Source organism: Schistocerca gregaria, chromosome 2, assembly GCF_023897955.1.
Source record: "Schistocerca gregaria isolate iqSchGreg1 chromosome 2, iqSchGreg1.2, whole genome shotgun sequence".
NCBI lineage: Eukaryota > Metazoa > Arthropoda > Insecta > Orthoptera > Acrididae > Schistocerca > Schistocerca gregaria.
In genome coordinates this window covers 618,286,801-618,305,954 of record NC_064921.1, presented here as the reverse complement: position 1 = coordinate 618,305,954, position 19,154 = coordinate 618,286,801, and the positions used below count along the sequence as shown (strand labels likewise).

Below are 19,154 nucleotides of genomic sequence, written 5' to 3'. Positions count from 1 at the left end.
GTCAATAATCATTTCAGAGCAAATGTTCTCTTTACGGATAAGGCTTCATTCCAACGTGATCAAATTGTAAATTTTCACAATCAACATGTGTGGACTGACGAGAATCCGCACGCAATTGTGCAATCACATCATCAACACATATTTTCTGCGAACGTTTGGGCAGGCATTGTTGGTGATGTCTTGATTGGGCCCCATGTTCTTCCACCTACGCTCAATGGAGCACGTTATCACGATTTCATACGGGATACTCTACCTATGGTGCCAGAACATGTGCCTTTACAAGTACTATCAACATGTGGTTCATGCACGATGGAGCTCCTACACATTTCAGTCGAAGTGTTCGTACGCTTCTCAACAACAGATTCGGTGGCCGAAGGATTGGCAGAGGCGGACCAATTCCATGGCCTCCACGCTCTCCTGACTTAAACCCTCTTTACTTTCATTTATGGGGGCATTTGAAAGCTCTTGTCTACGCAACCCCGGTACCAAATGTAGAGACTCTTCGTGCTCGTATTGTGGACGGCTGTGATACAATACGCCATTGCCCAGGGCTGCATCAGCGCATCAGGGATTCCATGCGACGGAGAGTGGATGCATGTATCCTCGCTAACGGTGGACATTTTGAACATTTCGTGTAACAAAGTGTTTGGAAGTCACGCTCGTACGTTCTGTTGCAGTGTGTTTCCATTCCATGATTAGTGTGATTTGAAGAGAAGTAATAAAATGAGCTCTAACATGGAAAGCAACCGTTTCCGGACACATGTCCACATAACATATTTTCTTTCTTTGTGTGTGAGGAATGTTTCCTGAAAGTTTGGCCATACCTTTTTGTAACACCCTGTATACATTATTACACAGGAATACATCTGGATTTAAGAAAATACAGAGCGCGGATTAGCTGATAAAACTTAAATATACAGTGGGTGGACAAAAATGTGGTAACACGAAAAATCCGCTGTATGAAAATCATTTGCTCTCAAAACAGCTGCCACTCGTCTCGGCATGAATGAATGCAGGTCCTATAGGTTTTGAGGGGAATTTTGTACCATTGTTCCTTCAGATAACGATGGTGGAGGTGCATAACGATCGTGCACCCTTCTCTCCAAAGTAGACCAGAAAGGGTAAATAATATTGGGATTTGGTGACTGTTGTGGCCAGAAGAGATGCTGCAATTCATCCTCGTTGTCATAAAACCTGTCCTTGACGATACGAGTTGTGTGAACAGGAGCCCTGCCGTCTTGAAACACATAACCACCATTGAGGGTCAAACATTGCACCGTGGAATGGACCTGATCAGCTAAAATGGTCATATAATCCTTCGCACTGATGCGACCACACAGAGTTATCATGTGGCCCGTGGAAAATTACGATATGGCTGCCCAGATCATCACCGAACCGCCTCCAAATTTCACTCGGCTCATTGTTCAATCGCCCACTTTATTGGTGTAGAAGAGATGTTTCCGTACATATTAACCAAGATTATCCCTTTACACAAACACGAAGCCACACACTTTAAGCGTAAACATGTATAGCTGAGACAGCCCTTCCTTGTCTGCCGTACAAATGCATGAATTACATTACTGGCCATTAAAATTGCTACACCAAATGCAGATGATAAACGGGTATTCATTGGACAAATACATTATACTAGAACTGACAGGTGATTACATTTTCACCCAATTTGGGTGCATAGATGCTGAGAAATCAATGCCCAGAACTACCACCTCTGCCCGTAATAACGGCTTTGATACGTATGAGCATTGAGTCAAACACAGCTTGGATGGCGTGTACAGGTACAGCTGCCCATGCAGCTTCCACACGATACCACAGTTCATCAAGAGTAGTGACTGGCGTATTGTGACGAGCTAGTTGCTCGGCCACCATTGACCAAACGTTTTCAATTGGTGAGGGACCTGGAGAATGTGCTGGTCAGGACAGCAGTCGAACATTTTCTGTATCAAGAAAGGCCCGTATAGGACCTGCAACATGCGGTCGCGCTTTATCCTGTTGAAATGTGGGGTTTAGCAGGGATCGAATGAAGGGTAGAGCCACGGGTCGTAACACATCTGAAATGTAACGTCCACTGTTCAAAGTGCGTCAATGCGAACAAGAGGTGACCGAGACGTGTAACCAATGGCACCTCATACCATCACGCCGGGTGATACGCCAGTATGGCGATGACGAATACACGCTTCCAATGCGCGTTCACCGCGATGTCGCCAAACACGGATGCGACAATCACGATGCTGTAAACAGAACCTGTATTCATCCGAAAAAATGACGTTTTTCCATTCGTGCACCCACGTTCGTCGTTGAGTACACCATCGCAGGTGCTCCTGTCTATGGTGCAGCGTCAAGGGTAACCGCAACCATTGTCTCCGAGCTAATAGTCTGTGCTGCTGTAAACGTCGTCGAACTGTTCGTGCAGATCGTTGTTGTATTGCAAACGTCCCCATCTGTTGACTCGGGGATCGAGACGTGGCTGCACGATACATTACAGCCATGCGGATAAGATGCCTGAGATCTTGATTGCTAGTGATACGAGACCGTTGGGATCCAGCACGGCGTTCCGTATTACCCTCCTGAATCCTCCGATTCCATATTCTGCTAACAGTCATTGGATCTCGACCTACGCGAGCAGCAATGTCGCGATACGATAAACCGCAATCGTGATAGGCTACAATCCGACCTTTATCAAAGCAGGAACGTGATGGTACGCATTTCTCCTCCTTACACGAGGCATCACAACAACGTTTCACCAGCAACGCCGGTCAACAGGTGTTTGTGTATGAGAAATCGCTTGGAAACTTTCCTCATGTCATCACGTTGTAGGTGTGGCCACCGGCGCCAACCTTGTGTGAATGCTCTGAAAAGCCAATCATTTGCATATCACAGCATCTTCTTCCTGTCGATTAGATTTTGCGTCCCTAACACGTCATCTTCGTGGTGTAGCAATTTTAATGGCTACACCATTTGCTCACAAAAATCCCTTGCTGTCACTTACCTGTCCCATACTTGTACCAGGCTCAAAGTAACGGAAACTTTTGTGAAATTTCGTTTTGTCGACTTTCGGTTGGGAATGAGACACAAAAGAAAAACAGTCGGTCGAGATCAAGATGAACACTGGTTTGGCATAGAGTATGAACGCTTTGGTGGCTGTACAAACTATGAAGTTTCGTGAGCCTTTATGAGAATATATTTTTAAAGTAACCTTCTGACGAATTACCCTCGACAAAGACTTCAGAAAAACAACGTACAAGTGTTTCGTTAATTACGAAGAAGTAACTATATATAAGAACAAAGTATTCTGAAGGCGCAAGAATTCTATTGATTCCTGTAGAATCTTAATTAAGGTGATATTTGAGCCATTACATGCAGTGAAAGGAAACAAAGGAATAAAATTCAGCTTAACACCGTAACAACTGCGGCAGTATCGTAGTCTCAGATCGAATATTGAAGTATGGTGAAGTCCTCTCCATCAGTTAATATTACTGTAAATAGTCAACTAATTACAGTGGCCATAGAGACCTAGGCCAGAGCTGCCTGTTGCCAGTAAAGTGAAAAGGTTTCTCGTTCTGCGACCAGATAGAGATGTAAAAGGAAACTTCAGCGATCGAGCTAGGTGACGCAGTGGTTAGCACATTGGACTCCAGTTCGGGAGGAGACGGTTCAAACCCGCGTGCGGCTATCCGGATTTAGTTTGACCGTGCTTTCCCTAAACCCCTCCCCACAAATGCCGGGATGGTCCCTTTGAAAGGGCACGGCCGATTTCCTTCCGCATCCTTGACACAATTCGAGCTTATGCTCCGTGTCCAAGACCTCGACGGGCCGTTAAACTCTATCTTCCCTCCTTTTTCCTTTAAAATTTCAGCGTTTCGACCCGTATTGCAGATGGCTGTCATTAGGAAGACGATCTGTACATCTTCATCCTAATGAAAGCCACCTGTAATAATAGCCGAAACCATGAAGTATTTCTCTTTACACCATGGCGTCGTCGCAATATAATCAATAGCCAATTCTATACGAAAATGATGAAGCCTCTTAAACTCGCAGGTCAAAATACATTTCCGGAACTTGTCTCCAGATATTGCGAAATCAGGCTGTCCTCTGGTGGGTGACTCCAGAGACTTATATGTCTGGCGGGTTTACCATAGGCCTTCTTCTGTTTCTTGGACTCCAGTATAGTACTAGATTTGTCCATCCTTCATTCTTGCTTTCTAGCCACGTCGACATATTATTGCCAGATCGTAAATGACTTTGACCCTTTCAGTCTTTTCTGTAATTACCAGCATGGTCATTTATACAACTCTGTAGACGGTTTTGGTCTGTCTTTAGGCGAATTTAATCAATATCTTGGTCTCCGAGACATAGGCAGGCGTTGGTATAACGGGACGAAGTCTTTCGCGACGGCACTGTTGTAAAAAACATTCTACGACTTCTTGCCGCGTCAGTTGAGCTTTCGACGATTTCCACCATCAGAAACCGTCTTTGGGCTGTACGAGGCCACCACAGCAGCAGTTTTGACAGTCAATTGGTCCTGTCGAAGACGATGGGGGAAATCGTCGGAAGCTCGAGGTTTTATCCTGAATACACACGACAAGAAATCAGAGAATGTTTTGTACAACTGGTAGAACGCGTTGTTGACCTGAAAAATCACTGTTTCCTAAAAATTCGTCATTCTAGTCCGATGCTTTATAAGATTTCATATATGGGGACAGCTGAGAACAGTCCAGACTCAATGGAATCGCCTTGCTCGACCCTTCCTTAAAAGGGAAAATCTAAAGTTCGTTATCTGTCGATGTGGGGCTACTGTGGTGCAGCTCTAGAATATGTCAACATTGTGCTACTTGCGTGATGCCTAGGATGAATGCCTTTTCAAAAAAAAAAAAAAAAAAAAACTGTAACAATTTACACATAATGGCATTGTTGGTGCAGCTGATGACGTAATTGATGCCTGTTATTAAAAAAAAAAAACTTCAACCTGATTTCGGTCGAGGAAGCCTATTCACATAGGCATAAACGTTTAACTTTTCGTATGTCGTTACCTTTCAGGTCTGGAGCGGCACGCGACGAGGTGGCGAGCGCCCTGCTGGACTCATATCGGCCGGGACTGCTGTCCGGGAGCGACGACTTCGTGGCCCAGACCATCGCCAAACTGTCGCGTACAGGTAAGAGCAGCGCCTGCACAGAGGCAACGAGGAGACTACGATGTGGTGTGGTAACGGAACGCTGTGGAGGGAGTGGTTCGACAATAATATTGTAGCACTGATGGAAAACATTTTATTTGTGTAAGACTGCTTTAGAATTGTTTACATACTTCTTTAATTTAGTAGACCAGTATCGAAAACATGCTCATCATCAGCAGATCTACAAAAGATACATAAAAATAATATGTAAAAATTGCTGTAGACTACATGATATGGGAGTTCGAACGTAATTATAATTAGGGGCGCTTTGTGGTGGACTGTTCAGCACTTACGCATATTTCATTTTTATGCCTTCATAGAATTTCTATTAACTTCATACAGTTTCTAGTACACTCTCATCTGATTATAAATGAAGCAAATGGTGCTTTCAAATATCAGGGATACTTTTTGTTGTCAAAAATGCCTCAGTTGTCAAAGAAGCAAAATTTGTCAAAGATGCCACAGTAGTCGAAGATGTCGCTTCTTGTGTATTTTGGGTCTAGTGAAGCAGGGGATACAACCCGTCGGCTTTGACCAATGACGTCATACATTAGTCACAGATAGTAATGTCTTCACTTCGAGGCATAGATAGTGAAACTGTTCTGTGTTCCGGATAAGCGCTGTCATTGTACATTAAAATAATTATTCGTAATGATATTGAAGTAATTTGGAGTATTAGTTTGTTATTGTAGAACAATTCTTAGTGTCTTATTTTCGTTTATAGGAATGGATTTGTCAGTTTGTGGGTACGTAATTTTCGTTACTGTCTGTCTAGGCGAGCTTCGGTTGTGCCTCGATATTTCCGTGTGGTAAGTTCACTTTTCCATTTGCTTCTTTCACGGTATTTCACTATTTTGTTATTTCACTGTTTTATTCCACCAATATGTGTATTTTCGTGTTGTGAAGTACGTAATAGAAATTTCTATGGAGGTAAAGAAAAGAAGGGAGATGACGCGAATGGTCGGGCGCTGCCGACATCTTAAATAGCCTAAAACATTAGCAGACTACTGTTTGCGATTGTTTCTTGTTCATTATTTCCTTGTGTGTACGCAATACCTGTTGTAGGTAAATACTTGTCTAACGTAGTGCCAGGAACGCATTTTCGCATGTTTTTCTGTTCTTTAATTCGTATTTACTCTAGTAATACGAAATATATAGCCTCATTAATGTAACTTATTTTTTGCTGATGTATTTTGAACACCACGAAGACAAGAAAGTGATGTGAAAAATGTGCTCTCGTAATCCATTTAATTTTACTTTCACAGTATTTGTATCGACAGCAAATGAAGCTGGAATTCCGAAGGCAATGCTGACTGATACTACTTCTTACTCGTTAGATTTTCAGCTTTCAACACGTATGCGGAACATTTTTAATGTTCACGTTTGCAAAAAAGCTTACCTACGTGTTCTTTGCTAGCCCATAAACTTGTGCAGTGAGAAAAGGAGCAAACCATGCTGTCGTGTCTTGTGCATGTCAGCAAAGTGGAGAATTACTCTGGTCTACAAAATTCAACTTTGTAAAATTTTCGAGCACCAGAATAGGTTATCCTTATGTATTTCGACCTGCTGAACATGAATCTGTAATCTGTGATAGTCTCTATCTCCTTGTATTCGGTTTATATGTTGCTTAAACAGTAAGATTTCGCTAATTTACCAACACAAGGAGCATGAAATGCTGAAATGCTAGTGAAATATGTTTTCATACATACCTAAATTATTTTCGTACGTTTACTGCGTCTCTTATGCGTGGCACTACTATCCTGTAATAGTGTCAACAGTAGTCAGCCATCATACTCATTACTCATTGCCCCTGACAGTGTTGCTCCAGTGTAGATACGGTCTGACGAAATCTTTCCCCATACTCATCAGAAAGTTGAAACTTCCTGGCAGACTAGAACTGTGTGCCCGACCGAGTTGGAGTCTCGGTCGGGCACGCAGTTTTAATCTGCCAGGAAGTTTCGTATCAGCGCACACTCCGCTGCAGAGTGAAAATCGCATTCGTTAGAAACTTGTCCAAGAGCACCAGCAGGAAAAGAATTCAAGTGTGAGTGAAGAACGTGCAGTTTGTTACAGCCAAGATCACGGTAAGACTGTAGTAGTTCGTTGACTAACATATCATTATTGTTTGCTCTCTTGTTTCCCAAGAAATGAGACCACACTTTTTTGAAAGAGTTCCAGTAGTCCAGTTGAAGAGGACTCAAACCTTTGACAAAATCCGGATCGTGAATAAGCTGTCTAGGTTGAGTGCCAACAAACACACGCACGACTCCTGCAGGCGGTGTGACGTCGACGACGGCGGCGCCCGCGCCCGTGCTCACGACGACGCTGAGGCCTGCGGCGGCCGTGGAGGAGGGCGGCGTGCGGCGCGCGGGCAGCCTGCCTCCCGACACTCCGGTCGTCGTGGTGAGCCGCGTCAGCGACGCCAACCCGCTGCTCGTCGCCAAGCTGGGCGCGCAGTGCGTCTGCAGGGAGCCACAGGTGAGCGCCGCCTCTCCTGCTGTTGCTGTGTTTCACGTCCGTGGCGCGGAACCAAAGTCAGGCGGCACAGAGTAGGCGCCACTAGATTACATTAATACTTGCGCCATAGATCATGAATGCGACACTTCGTAATGATGTGGAACGTGTCAGGTTAATAAAAGGTGTCTATACGAGATATTAAGATGTTTCATTACGCAAAATATTACATGACACTTAATTTTTTTGTGGGGTTTGGGGAAATTACCATCATGTTGTTGTTGTGGTCTTCAGTCCTGAGACTGGTTTGATGCAGCTCTCCATGCTACTCTATCCTGTGCAAGCTCCTTCATCTCCCAGTACCTACTGCAACCTACATCCTTCTGAATCTGCTTGGTGTATTCATCTCTTGGTCTCCCTCTACGATTTTTACCCTACACGCTGCCCTCCAATACTAAATTGGTTATCCCTTGATGCCTCAGAACATGTCCTACCAACCGATCCCTTCTTCTAGTCAAGTTGTGCCACAAACTTCTCTTCTCTCCAATCCTATTCAATACCTCCTCATTAGTTACGTGATCTATCCACCTTATCTTCAGTATTCTTCTGTAGCACCACATTTCGAAAGCTTCTATTCTCTTCTTGTCCAAACTAGTTATCGTCCATGTTTCACTTCCATACATGGCTACGCTCCAAACAAATACTTTCAGAAACGACTTCCCGATACATAAATCTATATTCGATGTTAACAAATTTCTCTTCTTCAGAAACGCTTTCCTTGCCATTGCCAGTCTACATTTTATATCCTCTCTACTTCGACCATCATCAACTATTTTACTTCCTAAATAGCAAAACTCCTTTACTACCTTAAGTGTCTCATTTCCTAATCTAATTCCCTCAGCATCACCCGACTTAATTCGGCTACATTCCATTATCCTCGTTTTGCTTTTGTTGATGTTCATCTCATATACACCTCTCAAGACACTGCCCATTCCATTCACCTGCCCTTCCAAGTCCATTGCTGTCTCTGACAGAATTACAATGTCATCGGCGACCCTCAAAGTTTTTATTTCTTCTCCATGAATTTTAATACCTACTCCGAATTTTTCTTTTGTTTCCTTTACTGGTTGCTCAATATACAGATTGAATAACATCGGTGACAGGCTACAACCCTGTCTCACTCCCTTCCCAACCACTGCTTCCCTTTCATGTCCCTCGACTCTTATAACTGCCATCTGGTTTCTGTACAAATTGTAAATAGCCTTTCGCTCCCTGTATTTTACAACTGCCACCTTTAGAATTTGAGAGAGAGTATTCCAATCAACATTTTCAATAGCTTTCTCTAAGTCTACAAATGCTACAAACGTAGGTTTGCCTTTCCTTAATCTTTCTTCTAAGATAAGTCGTAAGGTTAGTATTGCCTCACGTGTTCCAGCATTTCTACGGAATCCAAACTGATCTTCCCCCGAGGTCGGCTTCTACTAGTTTTTCCATTCTTCTGTAAAGAATTCGTGTTCGTATTTTGCAGCTGTGGCTTATTAAACTGATAGTTCGGTAATTTTTACTTCTGTCAACACCTGGTTTCTTTGGGATTGGAATTATTATATTCTTCTTGAAGTCTGAGGGTATTTCGCCTGTTTCATACATCTTGTTCACCAGATGGTAGAGTTTTCTCAGGACTGGCTCTCCCAAGGCCGTCAGTAGTTCCAGTGGAATGTTGTCTACTCCGGGGGCCTTGTTTCGATTCAGGTCTTTCAGTGCTCTGTCAAACTCTTCACGCAGAATCGTATCTCCCATTTCATCTTCATCTACATCCTCTTCCATTTCCATAATATTGTCCTCAAGTACATCGCCCTTTTATAGACCCTTTATATACTCTTCCACCTTTCTGCTTTCTCTTCTTTGCTTAGAACTGGGTTTCCATTTGAGCTCTTGATATTACTACAAGTGGCTCTCCTTTCTCCAAAGGTCTCTTTAATTTTCCTGTAGGCAGTATCTATCTTACCCCTAGTGAGATAAGCCTCTACATCCTTACATTTGTACTCTAGCCATCCCTGCTTAGCCATTTTGCACTTCCTATCGATCTCATTTTTGAGACGTTTGTATCCCTTTCTGCCTGCTTCATTTATTGCATTTTTATGTTTTCTCCTTTCATCAATTAAATTCAATATTTCTTCTGTTACCCAAGGATTTCTACTAGCCCTCGTCTTTTTACCTACTTGATCCTCCTCTGCCTTCACAAGGGTTCTTCCTTGTATACAACTTTCTTTCATGATTCTTAAACCAAATGTTAGCTATGATTAAGTTGTGCTCTGTGCAAAATTCTGCCAGGCGGTTTTCTCTTTCATTTCTCTCCCCCAATCCATATTCACCTACTACGTTTCCTTCTCTCCCTTTTCCTGCTACCGAATTCCAGTCACCCATGACTATTAAATTTTCGTCACCGTTCACTATCACTCCTACTCCTGCATTACCCCTATTTGATTTTGTATTTATAACCCTGTATTCACCTGACCAGAAGTTTTGTTCCTCCTGCCATCGAACTTCACTAATTCCCACTATATCTAACTTTAACCTGCCCATTTCCCTTTTTAAATTTTCTAACCTACGTGCCCGATTGAATGATCTGACATTCCACGCTTCGATCCGTAGAACGCCTGTTTTCTTTCTCCTGATAACGACATCCTCTTGAGTAGTCCCTGCCCGGAAATCCGAATGGGGGACTATTTTACCTCCGGAATATTTTACCCAAGAGGACGCCATCATCATTTAATCATACAGTAAAGCTGCATGCCCGCGGGAAAAATTACGGCCGTAGTTTCCCCTTGCTTTCAGCCGTTCGCAGTACCAGCACAGCAAGGCCGTTTTGGTTATTGTTACAAGGCCAGGTCAGTCAATCATCCAGACTGTTGCCCCTGCAACTACTGAAAAGGCTGCTGCCCCTCTTCAGGAACCACACGTTTGTCTGGCCTCTCAACAGATAATCCTCCGTTGTGGTTGCACGTACGGTACGGCTATCTGTATCACAGAGACACGCAAGCCTCCCCACCAACAGCAAGGTCCATGGTTCATGGGGGAGGGGGGGGGGAGGAATTACCCACATACTATACTCAAAAATTCATCTAATGAGTAGGACGTCAAACGGCCGACTTGGAGAGGGGGTGGCACCACAGGACATTTTAATTTCCACTGTCTATACTTTTACAAGTAAATTCATAAAACTTTCTCAGCATGACCAGGAAGGATTCAGGATTCACACTCGTAGCAGCGGAAGTTCAAAAACATAACAAAATATTTTTTTTTACATGTGGAATTTCATCATTTTTTCACTTACTATTGGCTGCATTTGTTGCTATAGGTACACTTTTCTTTATAAGTAAGAGAGACTGTTCGATGAATTTTGCACAGCATACTAACCATACATATAGATGTCTGAAACTCTAAAGTCTATTTCATTAATGAAAAAATGAATCAGCTGTTACGTTTTAAACTTTATGTTTACAAAAAAATCAAATTTTGTAGTTAGTTATCTCTATTTTTACCACAATTTTTCACTGATTTGTAAAATTCTAGAGTTTCATACACCTGTAAGTATGGTTTGTATGCTGTGCAAAATTCATCATAGAATCTCTCTTACTTGTGAAGAAAATTGTACCTATAGCAACAAATGCAGCCAATAGTAAGCGAAAAAAAAGAAATTTCACTTGTAAAAAAATTATTTTGTTATGTTTTTGAACTTCCACTGATATGAGTGTGAATCCCGAATCCTTCCTTGTCGTTCTGACAAAGTTTTATGAATTTACTTGTAAAAGTATAGACAGTGCAAAATTAAAATGTCCTGTGGTGCCTCTCCTGCTCCAAGTCGGCCCGTTTGACGTCCTACCCTCCTTAAATGGTATATGGCTATCTGTCAGACTTTTGATGCTATTAAGTAAGTGACCAACGACTGTGGCAGCATAATTTACCCCTTCTGAGCCAAAGATTTAACCTTGAGTAGTGAAGATCATTCTTTCTCCTAGTGTTGTAGCCATGTACACTGCTATTACTTTTGAATTCGTTCGGATTGTTAATAACAATTTTCATAAATGAATATATATATATATATATATATATATATATATATATATATATATATATATATATATTTTGTGAGGCTACAGTGAAGATCTCTAGCTCTTTAAATAAGTGTCTGCATGATGATCTTGGATGAACTCCAGCAATTATTCTGATTACACGCTTTTGTGTAATGAACACTCTTTTACTCAATGATGCGTTACCTGAGAATATGGTGCCATACGAAAGCAGAGAATAAAAATAGGCTTGGTAAGCTAATTTACTGAGATGTATATCGACAAAATTTGCAATAACCCTAACTCAAACGTTTCAGCAGAACTTCAGTATGTTTTTTCCAGTTCAACCCCTCATCAATGCATACACCTAGAAATTTTGAATATTCTACCTTAGCTACCGACTTCTGATCGAAGTCTTTATTTATTAATAGTGTCATTCCATTTCCTATGTGGAACCGTATGCATTGCGTTTTGTCAAAGGTTAATGAGAGCCCATTTGCAGAGAACCACTTAACGATTTTTTGAAAAACATCGTTTACAATTTCACCAGTTAATTCTTGTCTGTTGGATGTGATAGCTATACTTGTATCATCGGCAAAAAGGTACCAGCTTTGCATCTTCGTGAATATAGAATGGTAAGTCATTAATATATATTAAGAACAGCAGAGGACCAAAGACCGTACCTTGCGGCACCCTATTCTTGATTGTTCCCCAGTTTGAGAAATCACCGGTTTTTGCATATTATGTGAACTGCTTATTTCAACTTTCTGCACTCTTAGAGTTATGTATGATTTAAACCATTTAAGCGCTGTCCCATTCATACCACAGTACTCGAGCTTATCTAGAAGCGCCACTGTGCATGTGAGCGCGCCTGATGAAGAATGTGTACTGGTATCATATTTCTGTATCTAGCCGCTGTTAAAACATCTACGAGGAGCTTTTAATAAGTAGTGCAACACATTTCTTTTCCTCAGCCAATTTCGGTTAAAAAATGCGGAATTTGTTGTGGGACATCGTGGAATATTCCCACTTCAGCCCCTATAGTTTCAGGAAGTCCCGATAGGCGGCGGCGCTATACGTAGCCTCCAAAATGGCATATGTAACGGAAGTGCGGAGTGAGAGCAGTCATTGAGTTTCCTTTGGAGGGAAACCGGAGCATCGTAGATATCCGAAAGTGCTTGCAAAATGTCTACGGAGACCTGGCAGTGAACAAACGCACAGTGGCTCATGCCAACGAGATCGGGCAAATCCGTCTGATTTCCAACGTGCCAACCGGCCGCACACAGCTGAGACTCCTCCAGTGCTGGAACGTGCGGACACTCTCCTTCGAGGTGATCGATGAATCACAATCTGACGCCTCGCAGCTCAAGTAGGCGTCTCTGTTGGTAACGTTGACGCACACATCTACCAATTTGGGTAGTCAAGGGTGTCTGTGCAGAACTACTTGCGCGTTAACATCATCACAGGCGATGAAACATGGGTTCATCTCAACCAGAAACAAAACATAAATTCTTAACAACTCTGAGGTGTATTCTGCTACCTTCAGGAAACTGAAGAAACGACTTCAATGTGCTCGTCGCCACAAAAATGCAAACGAACTTCTCCACGACGAGACCGAGCACAAGTTTGCGCACGTGAGACGAGTTCACAAAACTTCATTGAACTGTTCTTCCTCATCCATCCTGCAGCCCGGATTTCGCACCTTCCGACTGCAATGTGTTTGGTCCGCTGAAGGATACACTTCGCGAGAAGCAGTACGTGGGTTATGGGGAGGTTGTTGGTGCAGCAGTATGATGACTCCCTTGTTAACTAGCAGAGTGCCAACATGCGGGCATACAGGCCCTCTCAATACGATGGCGTAAGACCGGTGCATTGAATGGGGATCAAGTTGAAAAACAGGATTTTGTAGCCAAGGGAGTGGGAAATTATGTGGTCTATTAGAATTTTTAATAAAAGCAACCTGCTTTCAGAGAAAATGCTGTGTTGCATTACTTATTGAACACTCCTCGTATAATCAACAGGTGTGGACGTTAATGCGTTGCCCATACTATCTTCATTCACAAAAGCCATGTTTCATTGTTTTAGGTATTAGTTGCTTAGGGTGTAATAATAAAGTTTTAATAATCACCTCGAAAAATCAAGTTGCGACAACTAAGATCGCAGATGGTCTTAGACCTTCTCTGTTTATTCACTCTTCAATGGGACACCCGTTTTCCTAAGATGGATCGTTTGGCGGGGACCTGGGTTGTAGAAACCCGTATTGGGTTCTGAGCACTAAGGGACTTAACTTCTGAGGTCATCAGTCCCCTAGAACTTAGAACTACTTAAACCTAACTGACCTAAGGACAGCACAAACATCCATGCCCGAGGCAGGATTCGAACTTGCGACCGTAGCGATCGCGCGGTTCCAGACTGTAGCGCCTAGAAACGCTCGGCCACCCCCACCGGCAAACCCGTATTCTGGCCGTTTGGGAAACGTTCTAAAATCACCTTGTCATTATTCTGGTCATTCGTACCGAGCAACAGCTTCGTCATCCGAGAAACAGAATGGGTGCCATGTGAGAAGAATGTGGTGTGAGATTGTGTGACTGTTTCCTGTGCAGAATTGGTGGGACAGTTGCCATGGAACAAAAGCACCAGCAGAGACTACATCCCTCGATACTAAGTGTTTATAGCTTCCAATAACCTCGTCAGGAGTTTTCTGTAGAACGCTCCAGTGGCGGTTGTCACTTTTACGAGCATAGCCTCTTAGCACGACATCGTGGCAGTCCGAAAAAACACTCAGCCTCACCTTATCCGATGATGGTTGGGTTTTAGACTTTTTGAGCGGTTGTAAATTCTCATGATGTCACTACTCGCATTGCTGCTATGTTTCATTGTCATACTGATATATCCAGCATTCCTTCATAGGGACTAGGCGGCCAAAACAATCTACGTTGCTCTGACACAGCTGCAACATTTCTGCTGCTCCTTCAGTTTGGCGGCCTTTTTTGAAGAGTGTAAGGAGTCGTGAGACCCAGCTGCCTGCAAACTTCATAACGTTCAAACTGTCGTGGCAGATGTTGAAAACTGATCATCAACTGATTTTTACTTTCTCTACTATCACTTCGAATGTGATAGTCTGGACTTCGAGCACCAGAACCTCCACTTCTGCAATTCCCATTTCTCCACAGAGAGATGGTCTGACACTTCGTTCTTCATCATTCATACTTGTTTGACTATTCTGAAAAGGACTGCGACACCTAGCCACTGTGTCATATGATGGTTTACTGTTTTACACATTTCCACCAAATCATTGTGAATTGTTGCAGCGTTCTTTCCCTTCAAATGCAGAAAATTATTTACCTCACGATATTCCACTATATCAACGGGCTGTGCCACGTCCTTGTGGCTCCTCTAACGGCGCGCTACGGAACTACGGCGTCAATAAACAAAAAACTAATTATACAACTATATTTTTTGAGGCGATAATTAAAACTTTATGTCTATCCCTTGTAAACCCATCTCCAGATGTAGAGAAAAATATGTAAAAATATACACGTAAAGATGGAGCTACAGGACTATAAGTGCATTGTGTAATGAAGTGAGATACTTATTTTTGGATCTGAAGGCGGTGATTCGTGAAAAGGTATTAAAACACACCAACATTTCATTACTTGTAAAGAAATTTTGTGACAGCTGCAAATTGTCAGTTTCTGTCCTCGTTTCTTGTTGTTGCCTTGTAAAAATGCAATAGTGCAAGCTTCGATATTCGTAACTATAGGATCAATGGACCATGGAACTTTCCGTTGGTGGGAAGGCTTGCGTGCCTGAGCGATACAGATAGCCGTACCGTAGATGTAATTTGAGGTTGAGAGGCCAGACAAACGTGTGGTTCCTGGAGAGGGGCAGCAGCCTTTTCAGTAGTTGCCGGGACAACAGTCTGGATGATTGACTGATCTGGCCTTGTAACAATAACCTAAACGGCATTGCTGTGCTGGTACTGCGAACGGCTGAAAGCAAGGGAAAACTACAGCCATATGTTTTCCCGAGGAGATGCAGCTTTACTGTATGGTTAATTAATGGTGGCGTCCTCTTGGGTAAAATATTCCAGACGTGAAATATTCCATTCGGATCTCCAGGAGGGGACTGCTCAAGAGGACGCCGTTATCAGGAGAAAAAAAACTGCCGGTCTACGGATCGGAGCGTGGAATGTCAGAAACCCTTAATCTGACAGGTCGGTTAGAAGATTTAAAAAGGGAAATGGATAGGTTAAAGTTAGATATACTGCGAGTTACTGTAGTTTGGTGGCTGGGGGAACAAGACTTCTGGTCAGATGAATACACGGTCATAAATACAGAATCAAATAGGGGCGATGCAGGAGTAGATTTAATAATGAATAAAAAATAGTAGCGCGGATAAGCTACTACAAACAGCATAGTGAACGCATTATTGTGGCCAAGATAGACACGAAGCCTGCGCCCACCAGTGTAGTACAAGTTAACGTGCCAACTAGCTCCCCAGATGATGAAGAGATTGAAGAAATGTATGATGCGATAAAAGAAATTATTCAGATAGTGAAGGGAGACGACAATTTAATAATCATGGGTGACTCTAATTCGATAGTAGGAAAAGGAAGAGAAGAAAAAGTAGTAGGTGAATATGATATGGAATGGGGGTAAGGAATGAAAGAGGAAGCCACCTGGTAGAATTTTGCACAGAGCGTAACTTAATCGTAGCTAACACTTGGTTCAAGAAACATGAAAGAGGGCTGTTCATATGGTTCAAATGGGTCTGAGCACTATGGGACTTAACATCTGAGGCCACCAGTCCCCTATAACTTAGAACTTCTTAAACCTAACTAACCTAGGAACATCACACACATCCATGCCCGAGGCAGGATTCGAGCCTGCGACCGTAGCAGTCGCGTGGATCCGGACTGAAGCGCCTAGAACCGCTCGGCTACCATGGCCGGCAAAGAAGGTTGTATACATGGAAGAAGCCTGAAGATACTAGAAGGTTTCAGATACATTATATAATGGTAAGACAGAGATTTAGGAACCAGGTTTCAAATTGTAAGACATTTCCAGGGGCAGATATGGACTGTGACCACAATCTATTGGTTATGAACTGTAGATTAAAACTGAAGAGACTGCAAAATGGTAGGAATTTAAGGAGATGGGACCTAGATAAACTGAAAGCATCAGAGGTTGTAGAGAGTTTCAGAGAGAGAATTAGGTAACGACTGACAATTATAGGAGATAGAAATACAGTAGAAGAAGAATGGGTAGCTTTAAGAGATGAAATAGTGAAGGCGAGGGCTATTCGAAATCCTTGGGTATCACAAGAGATATTGAGTTTAATTGATGAGAGGAGAAAATATAAAAATTCAGTAAATGAAGTAGGCGAAAAAGAATACAAACGTCTCAAAAATGACATCGACAGGAAGTGCAAGATAGCTAAGTAAGGAAGGCTAGATGCTCTACTCTCCCGTGTCTAGTCTCTAAACTGTTCCTCTACTGTACATGGTCAAGTCCTAGCGCACTTAGCATTTTCTTAAAGGAATAAGGGGGCTGCACGTAACCACGAAAATCTTCCCCATATCGTAACACCGCATCTTCCGCACTTCACTGTTGCCACTAGACGTGATGGTAGGTAATATTCTCCAGGCATTCGCCAAAACCAAACACTTCCATCGAAAATCGTTCTTTCCGGCCTTCCACTGTCCAGTGGTGCTGTTCTTCACACGTCCTCTGGCGTCGTTTGGCAGTGACTCCAGAAAAAAATGTGGTTCAAATGGCTCTGAGCACTATAAGACTTAACATCTGAGGTCATCAGTCACCTTGAACTTAAAACTACTTAAACCTAACTGACCTAAGGACATCACACACATCCATGCCCGAGGCAGGATTCGAACCAGCGACCGTAGCGGTATGGCGGCTCCGGACTGAAGCGCCTAGAACCGCACGGCCACAATGGCCGGCAGTGACTCCAGAAATGTGTGGCCCATGAACAGTAGCTCGACGGTCGCGCCCCGTTCTTTTTAACTCCCTGTGTACAGTCGTTGAGCTAACTGGACTGCTGGTAAGACTTGGGATCTCTCGAGTTATTCGTTCGGATTTCGTACGACTCTTTCTACAACCAACCTACGCATTGCTCGACAGTCGCTATCCATCAGTACATGCGGTCTTCCTGGTCTTGGTTAGCTCCCCCCGCCCCCTCCCATTCCATTTCGCCAACAGTCGACTTGTGCAGCTTAGAAGGGTTGAAATTTCCCTGATACCCAGTGACTAGTCCATGTTCGAAGTCTCTCTTTTGTGATGAGCGACCCGCCGTTACTGGTCCTCTACCGCCAACACACCATTGCCCGCTTCTTTCTATGCTGGCGACTCCGCATCACGTGAACAAGTGACCCTTTCCATTATACGCACTGATGTCCGGATACTCTTGATCAGATATTGTGTTTGTTTTCCCAGTTGTACAAAGACAAGAGGAGTAACAGGGTTTCTCGGTCACCCAGTTCACAAAAAAACATACATCCGCGTATTGAAACTGTACAATATTACGCACTTTCCTTATCATTGGTCACTTATACTGATGTATTTTAGAGATCATACGTTGTAACGAACTAATTTTTAGTAATAAGAACTTGCAGAATGGTTTATAGTTGAAAAAAGTTTTACTTCTCTTGCAATGGTGGTCTCAGTGTCAAGGCTTCTTTCTTCATATCGTTGTAACCTATAAAAAATATGTCCTGTTTTCTTGATAATGACTTACGCTGCAACATTATAATTATTACTTTCCATCTTATTTTATATATTTGAAAAATCACTTTCCTTAACTTTTTTATAAACAGTGCTTCAAACACAAGCAGGCCGACCGGAGTGGCCGTGTGTTTCTAGGCGCTACAGTCTGAAGCCAAACGACCGCTACGGTCGCAGGTTCGAATCCTGCATCGGGTATGAATGTGTGTGATGTCCTTAGGTTAGTTAGGTTTAAGTAGTTCTAAGTTATAGGGGACTGATGACCTCAGAAGTTAAGTCGCATAGTGCTCAGAGCCATTTTTCAAACACAAGCAGTATAAAACTTGCTTACATTGTACAAAGATCATAGCCTGTCTCGGACCAACATGTACAAAACTCCCAAAAGGTAATCCCACTCTAACGGTATCTAACGCGCTTGGCGTGAAAAAATTCTGGACCCGTGATATATATATCACGGATCCCGAACCTTCAAGAACAGGAATTAGTCGATGTTAGAATCAATATGACTCTTGTTATTGAAACTGTTTATCAGTTTTAGTTTATATAGGCCGGCCGGTGTGGCCAAGCAGTTCTAGGCCCTTCAGTCTGGAACTGTGCGACCGCTACGGTGGCAGGTTCGAATTCCGCCACGGGCATCGATGTGTGTGATGTCCTTCGGTTAGTTAGGTTTAAGTAGTTGTAAGTTCTGGGATACTGATGAC

The 19,154-nt window shown here is 42.9% G+C and overlaps 1 protein-coding gene across 1 annotated transcript in view; it reads left to right on the top strand.

The window, feature by feature from the left end:
- LOC126335901 (uncharacterized) overlaps positions 1–19,154 on the top strand; it is a 204,773-nt gene that overhangs the window by 172,152 nt on the left and 13,467 nt on the right. The window contains exons 15-16 of the mRNA XM_049999373.1: positions 5,053–5,168; positions 7,462–7,664. Of these exons, the coding sequence (XP_049855330.1) occupies positions 5,053–5,168; positions 7,462–7,664 (319 nt within the window). The remainder of the gene's footprint in view (positions 1–5,052; positions 5,169–7,461; positions 7,665–19,154) is intronic.